The 18,756-nt window shown below is 35.4% G+C and overlaps 1 protein-coding gene across 1 annotated transcript in view; it reads right to left on the bottom strand.

The window, feature by feature from the left end:
- Positions 1-18,756, bottom strand: part of LOC140157685 (dual 3',5'-cyclic-AMP and -GMP phosphodiesterase 11A-like) — a 147,605-nt gene that overhangs the window by 77,712 nt on the left and 51,137 nt on the right. The window contains exon 2 of the mRNA XM_072180926.1: positions 3,292-3,447. Coding sequence (XP_072037027.1) covers positions 3,292-3,447 — 156 coding nt within the window. The remainder of the gene's footprint in view (positions 1-3,291; positions 3,448-18,756) is intronic.

Raw genomic sequence — 18,756 nt, 5'->3', positions numbered from 1 at the left:
AGGTGCTGTATTTTTGACAATATCTGACTTTATACATTGGTATGCGGTGTTTTGTGATATGAACGGAGGAAATTCACTCAAAGAGTGTGCTGAAAGTTGAGGGAATATATCTGATATCATAACATCCACTCCAGCAATGATAATCCTTGGGAGCACACGACAGGGAACACACAGAACTGTCAGACCACCTGTGAATATAACATCAATTACAGTGATAATGAGGGGTACAAGTTGATATATGTTTGTAACCAATGTATAAGTGTGTTATCAGACCACCTGTCAAGTTGATATATGTTTGTAACCAATGTATAAGTGTGTTATCAGACCACCTGTGAATAATGTTATGATTTTCAAGACATAACATCAATTACAGTGATAATGAGGGGGTACAAGTTGATATATGTTTGTAACCAATGTATAAGTGTGTTATCACACTCGTTGGGCTGCGCCATCGTGTGATAACATACACGTAGTGTCCCATTGTTTCATTCTTATATGATTGAAATATTAGTCAAATGTGTATACGATGTTCCTAACATTGTGAGTACAATCGTACATGGATATACAGGATGTTCATAGCATATCAAGCTGACCAACCTCATGATTGATGGAGTGATGCAAATTGGGGAGAGTGATGTAGCCAGAGAGAGGGGTAAAGGGGGCAGCTTCCCCCAGTGAGAAGTGTCTTTTTCTCCCTTCTTGCTCCCTGTGGGATACTGGCTGCCCAGATATTTAAGATTTTTAGGCCTTCTCATATGACTCACTATTTGGAAACCTATTGTTTTAATGGTAGGCCTCAATGAAAGAAGAAAACAGAAAAATTGGACCATGCCCCTTTAATCAGTGACTTACTTTAAACAATATTTTGCCTACCTTAGCCATGAATTGATTATTTTTAGAAAAATATGTCAATTTGATCATAATGGCTTACTTCATAAATCACTGCAAATACCTCACATTGATGTCCTAGTATTGTACTGACGGGCTCTGGCTTCTGACTCTTTGTATCTAGGCTGTTTTATGTTTTCCATTTGGATGGGTTATTAGCAAATTAAATACATCTGTTACAAAAATGTTAAAATCTTAAAGCCTTAATGTACGATCTTTTTTCAGAATATAGGCCCTACCTTTATTTTTTTCAAAACTGATTTTTTGGCATAATTGTGATACTTACACATGTTCCAAATTTGCCCTATTTGTAGTAAAACGGGATGATTTCCTGTCGGTACGACATATTATCATAATTTTTCAAATTATGATAATATGTCGGAACAACTCAAAATCGTCGTAGTCTCCTCACGAAACCAGTTTGAGTTACGCCCCTCCACACGTGGAGGGGCGTGAACTCATACTGGCTGCGTAGAGAGCCAAATGTATTGGGAACTTTCATAATAATTGCATATTAACTATTTTATCATTTTGGAAGAAAAAATGAAAATCTAAAAATTTAAAAAGATCATATATTAAGACTTTGGATTTTATAGGGTTTTCTGCTACAGAAGCAGTTACCACTGGTTTGGAACATAAAGGTCAGTCTGTCTGGTTTCAAATAACCACAAAATTATATTGTGTGGAAATCATCAAGCAGCATGCATGATGGCAAAACTATAATGTGTTATGATGTGTGAAATTACTTTAGTTTAGGTCTATAATTCCTGTTTGTTTTTCAATTGAGATTTCTCAGAGGTATACTAGCTAAACCACAGTTGTGTTTCAGCAATTTACATACTGGTATTTACTGGAAGTGGTTTATGTTCAATTTTCTACCTGACATTATACACCACTTAGCTTGTCCTATATACGGGTACCTAGGGAGATACTGAATTGAATTAGATATTTTGATTTTTGATTGACTCAAGTTAGATGGGCTTTAAAACACATTTTCTGCCCAAAGTCTAAACTAGTGAATGCATATTCTGCAGATATTAATATGTCATCTACTGCTAATAGCAAAATTATCTATAAGTAATTGCCGATCATGATTCCCCCCTTAACTTTACCTTTCCCATGCCCCCCATAAAAAAAAAAAAAATATACTGCTGAGAGAAGTCATCTACTGCTGATAGCAAAATAAGTCATCTACTACTAATAGCAAATAATTCATCTACTGCTGATAGCAAATAAGTCACCTACTACAGATAGCAAAACATGACATCTAATTTTGATAGCAAATAAGTCAACTACTGCTGATAGCAAATATGTCATCTACTATCTGATAGCAAATGTAGTCATCTACTGCTGATAGCAAATGTAGTCATCTACTGCTGATAGCAAATAAGTCACCTACTACTGATAGTAAAACATGACATCTAATTTTGATAGCAAATATGTCATCTACTATTTGATATCAAATGCAGTCATCTACTGCTGATAGCAAATATCAATTGCTAATAGCAAAATAAGTCATCTACTGCTGATAGCAAATATCAATTGATGATAGCAAAATAAGTCATCTACTGCTGATAGCAAATATCAATTGATGATAGCAAAAATATATTATCTACTGTTGATAGCAAATAAGTCATCTACTGTTGATAACAAACAAAGTTATCTACTGCTGATAGCAAATACAGTCATCTACTGCTGATAGCAAATATCCACCACTAATAGCAAAATAAGTCATCTACTGCTGGTAGCAAATAAGTCATCTACTGCTGATAGCAAAATAATCCATCTACTGCTAATAGCAGAATAATTAATCTACTGTTAATATCTAGTAAAGTTATCTACTGTTGATAATAAAATAATTGATCTGCTGCTGATAGCAAAATAAGTTATCTACTGCAGATACAGTCATCTACTGCTGATAGCACATACAGTCATCTGCTATTGGTAGAACATAGATTTATCTACTGCTGATAGCAAAAATAGGTCACTGTTGATAAAAAATAAGTCATCTACTGCTGATAGCAAATATCAACTGCTAATAGCAATATAAGTCATCTACTGTTAATAGCAAATAAAGTTGTCTACTGCTGATAGGAAAATTAATCATCTGCTGCTGATAGCATAAAAAGTCATCTACTGCTGAGAGCAAATAAAGTTATCTATGGCGTATAGCAAAATATGTCATCTGCTGTTGAAAGCCAAGAAAGTTATCTACAGCTGATGGTAAAAATAAAAATAATTTGTTCACTGCTGGGAGAAAAATAATTCATCTACTGCTGATAGCAAAATGAGTCATCCCAAAACACAAAATATTTTCATAACATTTTCAAATTGGCGCATAGAAACATAAAAAAATTTGGGCAGTGAAGTAGCTTGAAATTTACTCTAAGAGAGTTGTCTTACCTTTTCATCATCTTCTGTGAATGCCTTTCCTGATGTCTTGTTAAGGACCAATGCTACACCAATAACATCATCCTCACTATTTCTAATAGGCATACACATTAATGAATCCACTTTATAGCCGATCACAGACTCTGCATCTTTCAAGTATGGGAGGCCCTGCATGGAACAACAAAATAATAATATGGAATTTAGTGTTGTAAAATAAAGAACAAATGATAACTAGTTTATATAAATATCATTAGTTTTACCGCACCATAGATATACATTGTAAACTGGCCTCCCTAAACAGGCACACTTGCAGTAGCAAGAACAAGGGATTGTTTTTATGACGGAACAGATTGGATGAGTCCAGGCTTGGGGTCCACACATACACAACTTTTTTTGAAACTAACTGCAACTTACATTGTACAAGTTATGCTAATGTTGTGAAAGTGAGTGAAAGTAATTTCAAGTACACCATAAGGTGAATATCTCGGTATCATTTTCTTTATTAGAGAATTCGCTGTCGTAGTGCACGTTAGTAACCACTGGTTACTGCTCCAAGCCTGGGCCCATACACCTGTTCCGAATTTTGATATGCCATAGGCTTTGTGTTGTCATCATTTCGATCAGTGGTTCGTAACAAAGAAAGCGTGATCCAGTTGACCTAGCAACGGTCATATTCTAACATGCACTATGACAGCGAATAATTAAACCCAGAACCTCTAAGGTATGAGTGCACAACCCGGTCTCGCACTACTGGGATCGCCACACTATGGCCCACTCTAAGCTGGTGTAGATCATGAAACAAAGTGGTGAATAAAAAAATTCATACAGTATTTACTCAAGTGAAATTGATACCTGCATCCCAACATCCCCACTCTGGCTACAGCAGCTTGAAAACTGAACAAATAAAACATTTAAATGTTTCTTCACTGGTAAGAAAATTCCACCCAATATGGGTGAATGTATGGAACAGTCCCTATTGCACCTCATTAAAATACTCTTAAAGGTCCGTAACCCGATCGACAGCATCATCCCCCGATTTTTTTCATTGTTGATGAGGTTTTGGTATCACATAATAGATACTATTTTTCTCATTACTATCCTGAAATTTGACGCTCCAAGTCGATGTATTTCCGAGAAATCACGAAACACAGCGGTTTTTACAGGTTACCAGTTTGTAAATACTAAAATTACTCCGAATTCTGGGGCAGGGAATTATGAGCGATCATCAGTCTCCTCAACAGCTACTTTGGTTTCGCGTCATACACATTCTGTGAAAATGCAAACCACACTAACTGCTGAGGAGACTGTGCGCCGTATTTAATTATAAAACTTCCACGCTTCACGTAGTGGGCTGTTTAGCTCAATTGATTAGCGCGCTTTGTACTTACCGAGAGGTACCCGGTTCAAAACCCGGTACCGGAAGGTTTTTTTCTCCATTTTTAACCCAAACTTTTTATATTCATTTGAAATGTACATATTGCAAGGGGAAATATATTTTATTTCCTTTTTTCTGAAACGGTAAAAAAAAAAAAAAAAACAAACCAAATATTTTCCGTTCAATACGGGCCGGGCATTGTACGTCATACGAACGCGAATTGTTGTTGTTGCTTGCCTGCCCAGAATGCAATTCACGTATACCAAGGTATTGGATTGCAAATTTGGCTATTTATTCACATTTACGCTGAAAATGCTCTCGTTTTTCACAAAGCAGCATAAAGGGGGCGATATTTGATATTATTATGTAATTTTAAAGACAATCCATATCCAAAACCAATAGGGTTACCCCCCTTTAACATTGTACAAACATTTAATTTTTTGTATACTATATACTTATGGATTCACAACATCTTAACTAAAGATTAAAATCTTTTAAACCTATTTTAATTTTTATCAATATTCCCAGCTTTGACATGAGAGTTGACTGTTAGCAATAATTTATAATATCTATAATATCATGATATCTTGTTAAATGAGATGTTATAATGTATACTATAATATCTCATTCATTGATGGATCGTATGACACTTGAAGGCTGACATTACTACTAATCTAGCACTGCTCCTTGCATTAATGATGATAAATTGTCTGCCCTGAGGTGTTCTCATCAGTCATCAATAACATTTTAAGCACAGGCATCATTAATAGCGTGCAAGAAGATAGTCATGGATATTATCTTCCAAACTCATGTAGGAAAGGTGAATTCACCATTTCCATGAAATTTCAAATTCATTTTCTTTACACCCATACCCATAATTTTTTTTTTTTTTTTCATTACTAAATAACTTAAAATGATCTTTTGTAATTAGATGAGTAATTATATCCGGCAATGGCATGTTTTCATATGCCATATATGTTGTATAATTTTTATGCCATTCTGACTTTGTTAATTGTACTCTATCTACTTCAAGTGTCATTGCAGGACACACAATTGACAAGACACATGTCTATGCATTCAGAATCTAGAGTATAGACGAATCCAACGAGCCATTGTCAAGTCGAACAAGTCATTGTCAGGATTTGGTCGGCCATTATTGGGTCCCCGCATGCACCAAACTGGTGTTGTGAGTACCCAATTGGGTGGATTAAACCCGCTTAAAATTTGATGTTAGATTCTTTTGTGTTGTGAACTGTCATCATTCTTTTGTCTACGTGTAACACGGGTGATAGAATAAAGTTTAAAATACCCTCCAAGGCCGCATCATTTCACATTTTAGGTCAGATGGAGCCAACGGGGACCCAAATATGGCTGCCATTGAGGTGTAGGAATGCGTGAAATTGGATTTGTTTATAGGCCAAGATATTATGGTACTTAGCTCAATTATGTAAGTACCTCAATAATGTATGTTCTCAATTTTGTGTGTGGTATTTATTTCATGAAATTTTGTTGGTGTGTGGGAGGCTCATGGATGCTATTGGTTATAAAATAGAATAGAAAACATGTTTGTTAAAAGTACCTAGACTAATTTTACATCAAGTCTTTTATAGGCGTGATTGTCAGACAAAAACACCTTACACTCCTAAAGAATGTAAAATATATAAGCAATGACTTGATTTGGAAGTCTACACAATGCAATATAACCATTTAAGAGACCTTGTGTATAAAAATCAAAGATGTGGTGGCAGACTTCAAAAAAATCGATTTTCTTTATACATTGCACATGGTTAGACATTGAGTCAACATGTATAAATTTGGTTAAAATTTTACCTCTTCATCTATGGTTACCATGGTAACGGCCAAAATATGAATTGACCCAATTTTCACTATTTTTACCCTTTTCACAACTGGAAAAATGCTTAAATATTAGGTCATATTTCTGTATGAAGAACGTGAATTAAAATAATCTTCTCCCATACAATGAAGTATCCATCCTTGTCCTTTCCAAGAATGAAGTAAACAAAACAATTAATTATTTCAATATGGTAGATACCATTTTGTAAAATAGGGGTGTTTTTCATTAATTTAATTATGAAAAAATGATCTTTTTAAAATGACGTAACCTCCAAAGTGGTGCTTTTTTAAATTATTTTTTGCAGGGTAGGTAGATAAGGTATTGGTCTACCTATCTATAGAAAAAAAAGTTCTGGTAATTGTTTTACTGGAGAGCAGTGTTGCCAGAAACTTTGAACTTTTTAGGATTGTTGACATTATAAGGTAGTGTGGAAAAATATGGATTTTGAGCATTTACTTTCACTGAAAATCCTGATTAGGGTTGGTAATGTACCAAAAGAAATTGGCATCTATACACCATAAAGTGAGACACGATTTGATAATATTTTAATGACAGTGTTGCCAGAAAAAACGTCTCTCAGTGAAGCTGTTGCTCATCTTGTTATTACCTATCATACAGCTATGCTGAAAAACGGCCAAATAGACCAGGTTAAAATGAGCTAGGTCCCACACATGAAAGGAGAAACTGAGGAACAAGATAATATGTATAAGATGTATAAGGTAAAAATCCTGTATCCTGAAAACTTTCCTGTGAGGGCGCTTTTTTTTTCAAAATGGCTGCCAAAATCCAATGAAAAGCAATTATGCTCTTAAAATAGGCGGATAAAAGATAAGTCGGTATATTAATAAGAAGGTACCAGGAGGTCACAGTTGGGGACGCTTTTCAAAATGGCCACCAAAATTCAAAGAAAAGCATTATCCGGTTACCATATAGTCAATTATGAGGTATAATTGACCAGATTTTGGTTTAAGTATTGATGACAGTAATGTAACGCTAAATTAAGATTTCAATAGGTAGCTACCAGGAGGTCACAGTTGAGGACGCTTTTCAAAATGGCTGCCAAATCCAATGAAAAGCTTATATATATGGTACACCGTCACTTAAGAGGCATAATTGAACTGAATTTGGATTAATATTTATCAAAGTACAGTATAATCAGCCACAAAGCCTCAGATAATGCTATTGAAAAAAATATTTGAAACATTGAAATAGTTGTCTTTGATGTAATCGTAGTCTTCAATCATTGTCACCTCTAAGTTATCGTTTTGAGGGTGCAAAAGAACGAGTCACCAAGTCAAGATGACCACTAAAATGTCCACACGAATAATTTATGTTCACAAAGGGCAACATATTAACTAAATATACTGCACTAAGAAAGTATCCTTACCCCAGGGGGCCACTCAACCTTGGAAGCGACGGTATGTGCCTGTCAACCCTCTTTTAAAGTCGACTAATACCCGATGACCCCCTTTTTTAAAAGTCATACCCGATGACCCCCTTTTTTTAAGTCATACCCAATGACCCCCTTTTTGGTTGTTGCTACCCAGTGCCCCCTTTTTTCTAGAAGAACATCATCAAAATGCAACAAAATAATGTCAAAACTTTCAAATTTTGCTCCATTTTTTTCAAAAATTTCTACCCGATGACCCATGTTTTGAAATCTTATACTCAATGACCCCCTTTTTTCAAAATATTATACCCAATGACCCCCTTTTTTATTTTGTTTGTACCCAATGACCCCCTTTTTTAAAATAACGCTTTGTTACCGATATGCCCCTACTTCGCGAGGCACATACCCGTCATTTCTAAAGTTGAGAGCCCCCGATCCAAGTTACACTTGGAAAAATAAGCACAATTATTTCAAAACTTAACCATATTGGGGTAAATTGGTTTTTGTAATAGATGCACTATCTAATCCTGCACATTATGACACCACATTGAATCCAATGTGACCTCAAGAAGAAAAGTTACAAGCAATTGAATAGACGAAGGTCCAGTTTTAAAAGTGACAAATTAATTGGCCTATACGATGTGCAAAAAGATTCCAACAAAGCGCAACAAAGAGACAACACAGTTTCTTCGATGAAGCTTTATTTTAAAGCAATATTTATTTCAGTTTTTACTTCTCTGTACTTTTCATAACTTGTATTTTTGTCAGCTCTTTTGTTTCAGTTTTCTTTTGTTCCTTTTCTTTTGTTTGTTTACCCAGGTTGGTCCGTGAGGAACACATGCTAATCCATGGAAAACCATGGACCGTTCCAAGCTCATACAAATGCACAAGCCTGGATAGCCAGTGTAGGCTAATATATGCATGCTGGCCTAGATAGCTTGATAAACAAAGCAAGAAATGGAAGAAAATAGCTAGGAAAAAGAGAAAAGAGAGAAGGCCACTCCCAAACACAATTGTACAATTTTACTCTTAGCCCTTACTTCGTGAGAAAGGAAACTGGAATTCCAATCTCAGGCCCGATGCAAAATCAAAGGCACACACAAATTAGCCATTTACCACTCTCAAACCAGATGTCTAGTCCGTGTTGTTTTGAATAGGCCAGTGTGTCACTTTTTAACTTTGCTTCTTGAAGTTACAGCAGAGGCAACTGGCATTGCATGTGCCGTTGACCCGATGACTTTAGTCAGGACATTTACACCTACCAGTCATGTATGAGGATTTCGCTTTTGCCAGTAGGCCTATATGCAAGACAATTGATCATTGTTGCATTTTTCCTTGACATAAAGCATCAAGTATGTTGAGAGACAAACAAGAGGTATGACACTAATGACATCCAAAGTTATCGCCAGGTAATCACAGTTGTCTTGTGATTTCAACAGTTTCTTTACCAACATCGAGAACAAAGCAGTCTATTGGTGTCAAAGAAGGAAAAGGTTTTAGCAGACTCAAAGTGCAGCTATCTTCTTTTCAGAGAATGCAACGTTTTCATTATTATTACATTGACTTAATTTTACTGTACTGGGATCAATATTAATTCAAGATCTGGTCAATTATACCTCTTTTTAAGTAACTATTTTAAGTTTAACGGTGTACTAGGTTGGTCCGACATTTTGAAAAGTGCCCTCAGCTGTGACCTCCTGGCACCTTCCTATTAATATCTTGACGTATATTTACATTACTGCTATCAATGCTTAACCAAAATCTGGTCAAGCATATACAGTGGCGTAGCACCAGTTATCATACGGGAGGGGGCACCAACCAATATGGGTGGCAGTCCGTTTTTTTGGACTATTTTAACCATATATATGCTTTTCATTGGATTTTGGCGGCCATTTTGAAAAGCGTTCCCAACTGTGACCCGTTGGTACCATTCTATTAATACCTTGACATAGTTATACATTACTTTCATCAATACAAATCCGAAATCTAGTCACTTTTATCTTTTATGCGACCTTTTTAAGCGTATAGTAGCTTTTCATTGGATTTTGGCAGCCATTTTGAATAAAGCGCCCTCACAGGAAGTTCTCAGGATACATGGTTTTTGTTTTTACCTCATAAATTCTTGTTGCTCATGAAAAACTGGACCAGAAAAACTATGTGAGAATGTTTCCGTTCATGTGTGGTAACATTTTTAACCTGGTCTAACTCTTATTTTATGGAAAAATACCTATCTTTATGGCAACACTGTTTGTCTATATTAAAATTACCAGAACTTTTTTTTATTTATTTGGGTACAGTACTATCTAGTCCAGCCACACTGAAAAATATAACATATAAAAAGCACCACTTTGGGGGTTACAGCTCATTGAATATTGCTATATTTCAGAAAGTCAAAAATTACGAAAACACCCCTATTTGAAACAATGGAATATCCCAAGTAGGACAGACTGTTTGTTAAAACAACTGTATTTTTAGAAAGCTTAGATGTTGCCAATTATGTCGTGGAACTCTCAAGGTTTACTTCTATTTTTCCTTTATATGGTGAATCCTGAAACTTGTTATTTTTTTAGCCTTGTAAAAGTGCCGAAATAGTCTAAAACCGGTCATTTTGATGTTTTGGTCGTTGCTATGGTAGCGAAGGTGCAGTGATGAAATAATTTTGATTTTTGTAGACTTTGACCAAAGTTGCATCCTGATATAAAGTAAGAAGAAATTCCATTTTTTGAAGTCTGCCAACTATTTTTGATTTTCTTTGATTGGTACGCAATACTACTCTTAAGTTGCAATATGCAAGAAAATAAGGAATATGCTTTCAAGTATGTTTCTGAACATTTATTATTTATGTTATATTAAAGCAATATTAGGCCAAAAAAAACATGTTTGTTTCCTGTAGCAGGTCAAAAAACTCAAATGCAAAATGGGTTTTTTTTTTTTTTTTTTTTTTATATAATCCATGACTTCAAATGAAAAAAAAACCCTTTTTTGCTGCAAATTGGAATGGAAATTTACAGTGGGTCTCTCCGATAAAAAAAAAAAAAATCATATTTCTTCATATTCAAGAATATTTATGATCCCCTTTCAACCTGCAGATTAAAAAAGTATCAAAAAAATGTGTGATGTTTACTCCAATTGTTTTTCACTAAGCTCGTTTGTTGTGTGATGTGTTAATGTTTACTCCAGTAGTGTTTTATATTATTTTTTTAGATTTTTTGCAGGTTTTTTTTTTCAAAAACGAAATGTGCGCGCTACAGGATACAAACTTGGTTTTTTTTTTTTCCTTATTTATAGTGTATTATTCCCATCAAATTTCAATCTTGATATTCTTCAAGCCAAGATAACAAAATAAATTGAAAGAAACCCCACTGATTTGACCATTTAATGTGGTGTTGTACGGTGTGTGCGGTGGGAGGGGGCAGTGCAGTGGCTGCAAGAAGTGATTTTTTTGTTGTAATTTTGGGTTTTTATTGGGAGATATTTCCCCCATGCTCCCCCACCCTCAAACACACACCCCACAAACACACCCCTACACCCACACCTATAGGCATCAATCCTGGGGGGCAAACCCCCCACCCCACCATTCACCAAAATGCCCCATTGTTTATTTTTTCAGCCACATTCTGTCAAAGTAAGATGATGTATATGCACTTTTGGTCAACTTTATGCCGGTATTTTGAGCCAAGGAGCAAACTTGCCTCCTCAGTGCTAACAGTCAGCAGGCATATGCTCCGGGCATATGCTTCTGGTCCATGTGAATGGTTTTATCATCAAATTTATGTTGGGAGTTGTTGGCTGCCTACCAGTCATGCCAGTATCATTTCACACACCATCTAATCAAAAGATGTTCAACAACTGGAAGAGGGACACACGACTTCAAAGTCGAGTGACGCAAATATTAGTTAAATTACCTCAGAATCGTTCCTTCAGATTACCGATCGTTAAATCTCCCCGATGAGAGATCTCTATCACAAAACTGAGTGCTGATCATGAAATTCCCCCCGCGAGATGCTCAAGAAATTTAAATGGTAAAGACAGCTTGTCGTACACTAAAAAGTCGTGAATGAATAAAATGCGATTTCCGGTAACGAAACCTCAATCAAAGCTTACAACTGGCAGCTTTTAGTCATACTGCAGTTACTGTCCGTTTTCCTATACACAATACACAGTGCTCTCACCATTGACGCGCGACTTTACAAATAGTGTATGTTAGAAGTATATTGCATTTGCCTAGTTAACATCACTGTGTGAAAAATAACCAGCCAATATTTAAACTATTCTCCAAACTTCTAGCAAATATATTTCTCTAACATGACCTAAAATTACAGCTAGGTTAGATGTTCAGAAATAGTCGCACTTTCGTAGAATATGAGTGAGGGCAAAGCATAGCTAGCTCATAGCTAGCCAACTCCCCGTGTTAATTGAATGGAGATTTGACCGAAAATATTGAGCTATATTGGTAACGGACCGCTCCGTTCTGAAGGATGCCACAAAAAAAACGGTACAAGCTACATTTAAACTATTCTATGAAATTCTAGAAAATATAGTTTTGTAACATGTCCTAAATTTTTAGCTAATTTAGGTGTTTGGAAATAGTCACACTTTTGTGTTTTAGGAAGTATATGTAAACGACAGATAACACCAAAAATATGAAGAAATTATTTCCAAACCGTGTTAAGTCAACAATCATTATGTTGCTCATTTTCAAGAATGCTGGTTAACAAAAAGCAGGCCATTGTCTCATTTCGTGAACGAAGGTCTACATACCATTGTTTCCTTGCGTTTCCTTTATAATCAGTTACCCAACTGAAGCTGAAACAATGGTATGTGGACCTTTGAGATTTGACCGAAAATATTGAGCTATATTAGTAACGGACCGCTCCGTTCTGAAGGATGCCACAAAAAAACGGTACAAGCTACATTTAAACTATTCTATGAAATTCTAAAAAATATAGTTTTGTAACATGTCATAAATTTTTAGCTAATTTAGGTGTTTGGAAATAGTCGCACTTTTGTGTTTTAGGAAGGATATGTAAACGACAGATAACACCAAAAATATGAAGAAATTATTTCCAAACCGTGTTAAGTCAACAATTATGTTGCTCATTTTCAAGAATGCTGGTTAACAAAAACCAGGCCATTGTCTCATTACGTGAACAAAGGTCCACATACCATTGTTTCCTTGCGTTTCCTTTATAATCAGTTACCCAACTGAAGCTGAAACAATGGTATGTGGACCTTTGAGATTTTACCGAAAATATTGAGCTATATTAGTAACGGACCGCTCCGTTCTGAAGGATGCCACAAAAAAACGGTACAAGCTACATTTAAACTATTCTATGAAATTCTAGAAAATATAGTTTTGTAACATGTCCTAAATTTTTAGCTAATTTAGGTGTTTGGAAATAGTCGCACTTTTGTGTTTTAGGAAGGATATGTAAACGACAGATAACACCAAAAATATGAAGAAATTATATCCAAACCGTGTTAAGGGGGTACTACACCCATTGATTTTTTTTTTGCATTTTTTTTGCATTTTATGAAGAAATTACAAAAAAATTGGACAAAGTGGTATGCAAAATGAAGGGGCAAATCTTCTCGTTTTATTGGTGGCATCGGTATCAATGTAGCTTACATGCTTTTGAAGATAGAAGCCAAAAGGAGGTACATCACTGATGATTTAAATTCACTTCATTTTGGAAAGCTTACTATCAACGGATTTCGTTAAAATTTTGGATATGTGTTGCTAACACATTAGGGAAATAATGTTGATATGTAAAATGGGAATAAGTGGTCCCTGATTTCTTTTATGACTTCATGAACTTGGTGCTCCACAACTATCAAAAAGGAACCGGTTAAAATGCTTCTATTTTCAATGTCGAGCTATATTTTGTATTTTGAACTTGCAACACTATGTCACTGAAACTTAATTAAGCCATATGTAACAGGTTACCACAACCACACTACAGCAATGTTGAAAAAGATTGTATTTTTTGTCACCTATACCACCATATTAGGTAGTTTTCCGTAAGCTTCATTTGTGTGATTTTGGTAACTATTTTATATTTATTTGCCCAATCCAACTCAACTAGGCAATCTAAATTGTACTCACCATTTACATCCCAAGGTATTTTAGTATATCCACCTCGCACATTTCCATTATATATCCAGTAACAGACAAAATATCAAAATGGATGCCTCATTATGACATGTATGATATCAAAGACTATCACATGTATTCAAGATTGATGCCTGAATTTGACCTGAACCAATTGACCTATAACCTGACCTTTGATGACCTTATAGCCTTTTTTAATCTCTTTTCCTAACAACATATTATAGGAGATACATACATGGTGTAGTATTAAATTGTCTATGTGGAAGAGATTATTTAGGCCTATTTAATTTATTCAGTGTTATAATCAGTGAGTATATTTTTATAGATAGTATAACAAAGGATTTAATGTATTCTATTCATGTATTCTACTTGGACATGTTCAATAGAATAAATTATGGTTTGTTATGAAACACACATCTCAGTTACCAGGATACAGTAAACAAAAAAATATATAGGGCTAAAATGATTTTCTAAAATGGTTTAAAACCACTTTGTATGTAGAGATATTTTATAAGTTCAGGACATGAGATGATGAACATATTTATATACTTCATAAATTTGCAACAAAAAAAAGAAGATGGGTACTGATAAAAATCAGGGTATTAAATCGCCTTAAGTCAACAATCATTATGTTGCTCATTTTCAAGAATGCTGGTTAACAAAAAGCAGGCCATTGTCTCATTTCGTGAACAAAGGTCCACATACCATTGTTTCCTTGCGTTTCCTTTATAATCAGTTACCCAACTGAAGCTGAAACAATGGTATGTGGACCTTTGTTCACGAAATGAGACAATGGCACAAGCAAAAACAGGGCTATAAAATTGAATACCAGCGCACACAAGCAACCTGCTGTGCAAATATTCAAAATAAAATGAAAAGGTACACTTATTTTTATCAATATGCAGAAACCTAAAAGTGGTTGAAAATTGAGTTAATAGCGCCCTCAACGACACTCTCTCCGTAGAAAACATTTAATTTACAACAACAACAACAACAACAAAAGGTCACAAATTAAAAAAAATGATGTAATACGATTGTAATTGACAATTTTCAATCAATATTTCATTAATCAGTGCTCGTTCTTGTAAAATGAAGTTAGCAAGCAAGAAGATTTATAAATATTTACGAAAGGTGTGTTTTAAAAATATTTTTGGTTTTAATCTTTAATGATGTAAAAAAAAGAAGGTGCAAAGGTGCATATAAGTCGTCTATTGTCGTGCTAACCGGGAATGGCTTCTTACAATTCCCTAACGGCTTATCATCCAATGTAAAACCGCCAAGTGACTCGAGCAAATCGTGGGACTATCCTTTTTTGTGTGTCTGTTTAGAGAAAACGACTTACAGTCTTGGGAAGCGAATAAGACAAATATCAAACCTTGAAGGAATATGTTTGAAGTTTTATTTTGTACTTACAAATCTGAAGATTTAATTGGCTTTATCCGGATCGGGGAGGGAGGACGCTCCCGCTTTGGAGGTGACGTGTATGTAGGGCCGTTAAGACCCCTTTTTTTTAGTATCGGTGTCACCCAAAAGACCTCATATTTTGCTATGAGCACATACTCTGTCACCCATATTTCCTTTTGATCTGTCAAACAATGTTGCATAAAGTCCGAAATGGTGTCCCCACAAGCTCTAATCCACGGTTGTTTGATGGCATGTAAAACTGAGTAATTTTAAAGAAAAGTAGAACAATGATGGCGCTATTTTTATCTTAAATCTTGTTTGCATCTTTACAAGGAGTAGACACTTGTAAAATGGTATTAGAACATCAGCAAACAGACTCACAAATGACAGGGGAATTTTCAAAAAAAATGTTATCATGAAATGTAAGGTAGAACTCATATTATTTGGATAATTTAAATTCAAAATATATATAAATAGCGCCCTCAATTTGCACAGAAAGGCACAGTTTATAGAATTAAGATTACCACAAAAAAGCAGAAATTATGAATAATTTGATATAAAAAAGAAAATCTATGTTAAAAATTGCTATTATATGTGTATATAAAGTTTTTTAGTGTGATAGCTGTTGGTATTATTCAGGTCTAGAATGGAACATTATAATGTTTTGTTAGAAATATTAATAAATGATCACAACAAACAACCGTGAATCCAGTCTCCTTAAATCCGCCATTTTAGACAAATCACATTATGAGCACCATAATGTAAACTCATGGAAAGCACATTTTCTATCAAACAATTTTTTTGTGCAAACCCCATTCAGACTAGTCTTGGCACTTAGTGAAGAAATATTCCATACTTAATGTCAATTCTCAAATTAAAATTCATATTTGCAGTAAAGGAATAACTATACTGAGAGCTAATGAAGCTCCAATTCTCATGGTGCGTATTACGGTCTTTAAATCTATTTGAACCCAAATATCGAGAGTCTTTACAAGTATGATTATGATCAAAAGATCCGTTAAATAGATTAAAAGTATGTTCATCCATTACGCAGCAACACGTTCCCTGTGTTAATGCATTCCTGATATTTCCATTAACCATGTTAACCAGGGTGAATTGATTTGAATGACAGGTGCTCCCAAAAGTCACTGACATGTTCGCTATTACATAATGGAATAAGTTATCCACTAATGGAAAGTGAATCTTTCATCTTTGCGACTCAAGTCGTGTTCACACAGTCGGACTTAAATCACTTATTACCGGTCTTAAATTACGTCGGTAATAGTATCGGATATAAGTGGCAGTGTGAATTAGCGTCGGATATAACTATATCCGACGTAATATAACTATATCCGACGTAATTTGCTTTAAATCCGACAATTTGTTCACACAGTCGGACTTAAATTACGTCGGTAATAGTATCGGATATAAGTGGCAGTGTGAATGAGCGTCGGATATAAAAATAATTACTATATCCGACGTAATGTGCTTTAAATCCGAAAATTTAAGGCTGAAGATGACCAGGGTTAAGAGCTGTTAAGACCGATCGAAACGTTACGTCCGGTAATAATAATTACGTGTGGACATGCAGCACTATTGAGCTGTCGGATATAACTGTGAGTATATCACTCGCGCAAAATTTTAAGCAGAGTCATAGGCGTAGATCCCGGGGGATGGGGGGGGGTAAATCCCCCCAATATTTTGCCAGGGGGGATGGTCCATACAATCACCCCCCCCCCCCAATGTTGACGCCTGATAATGGGTTTCTGACCAAATTAACCTCATATTTGCCCATTTTTTGCCCCATATGATGCAGTCATGTCTACAGTAGAATTCATCTCGACCTTTGCAGGACTTAACCCCATTAAAAGCTATTAAACCAAGATAACACTCATTGAAACAGCTCAACTGATTAAATCGGATCTTCTCTGGTTGTGCACAAGTGACTGTTTTCATGTGCGATATCGCAATAAAGATGGTATTCATAGCTTCAGTTGGGTAACCGATTATAAAGGAAACGAAAGGAAACAATGTTATGTGTGGCTTTGTTCACGAAATCAGACAATGTCGTGCTTTTTGTAAACCAGCATTCTTGAAAATGAGCAACATAATGATTTTTGACTTAACACGGTTTAGAAATAATTTCTTCATATTTTTGGTGTTATCTGTCGTTTACATATCCTTCCTAAAACACCAAAGTACGAGTATTTCCAAACATCTAAATTTGCTAAAATTTAGGACATGTTACAAAACTATATTGTCTAGAATTTTAGAAGAGTACTTTTAATATTGGCCGGTTATTTTTCACACAGCGACGTTAACTAGGCAATGTACTATTACCTATAACATTAACTAAAACACCAAAGTACGAATATTTCCAAACATCTAAATTAGCTAAAAATTTAGGACATGTTAAAAACTATATTTTCTAGAACTTTAGAAGAGTACTTTTAATATTGGCCGGTTATTTTTCACACAGCGACGTTAACTAGTCATATCCCCATACTGTTAACGTAGGGCTATTTGTAAAGGTCACGCGTCAATGGGGAAAGAGCACTGTGTATTGTGTATAGGAAAACGGACAGTAACTGCAGTATGAAAAGTGCAAATTTTCGCACGCTTCAATTTATTCTACTTTTACACCATTATTTCATCAGTTTAGCTTCAAAATAGCAACATTTTTCGCGCTTCGCGCACAATTGAACTCGAAAACTTATTCTGTCGCCAAAAGGTGCTGGATTGACTATACTTGAATTTTTTTCATCCCCCCATGTCAAAAAGAAATCTACGCCACTGAGCAGAGTAATTTACTGCGTGATATCATCATGGCTGCAGCTGCAAATATTAATATAAATAAACGCAATAGAGGGGTCAATTGGAATGACAAGGAAACATTGGCTATCCTCAAAATTTGGAGAGACACGGAAAGTATTTCTGGGATAAAAAAAAAAGCTTTGGGAGGAGATAGCCACGCTATTATGACAAGGGGGATTCCCCATACGGTCAGGGGAGCAGATACATGCTAAGATAAAGGCACTGAAAACTCTCCATCGCACCCTCCATGATCGGGTGAAAAGTTCAGGCGCAGGAGCAATTGACCATCCTTATTGGGATGACCTACACGAGTTTTTAGGGGAGGGGGTAGCAAATGTAAACCCTCCAGAGGGCTCAGTGTGGGGGGGGGGGGCAGTACGGCCCTGGAAGTAGATGGAGATTACATTTATTAAGCCATAAGCATGATAACAGAAAGGCATGTAATTGGATTTTATATGATGATTAGGGGGGTCCCAAATATACGGAAAGAAAAATAGGGGGTGTCATAAAATATTTTTGATGACCAA

Source organism: Amphiura filiformis, chromosome 1, assembly GCF_039555335.1.
Source record: "Amphiura filiformis chromosome 1, Afil_fr2py, whole genome shotgun sequence".
In the NCBI taxonomy this organism is placed as follows: Eukaryota; Metazoa; Echinodermata; class Ophiuroidea; order Amphilepidida; family Amphiuridae; genus Amphiura; species Amphiura filiformis.
The sequence above is the reverse complement of the archived record's forward strand: the minus strand, read 5'-3'. Positions and strand labels throughout refer to the sequence as shown.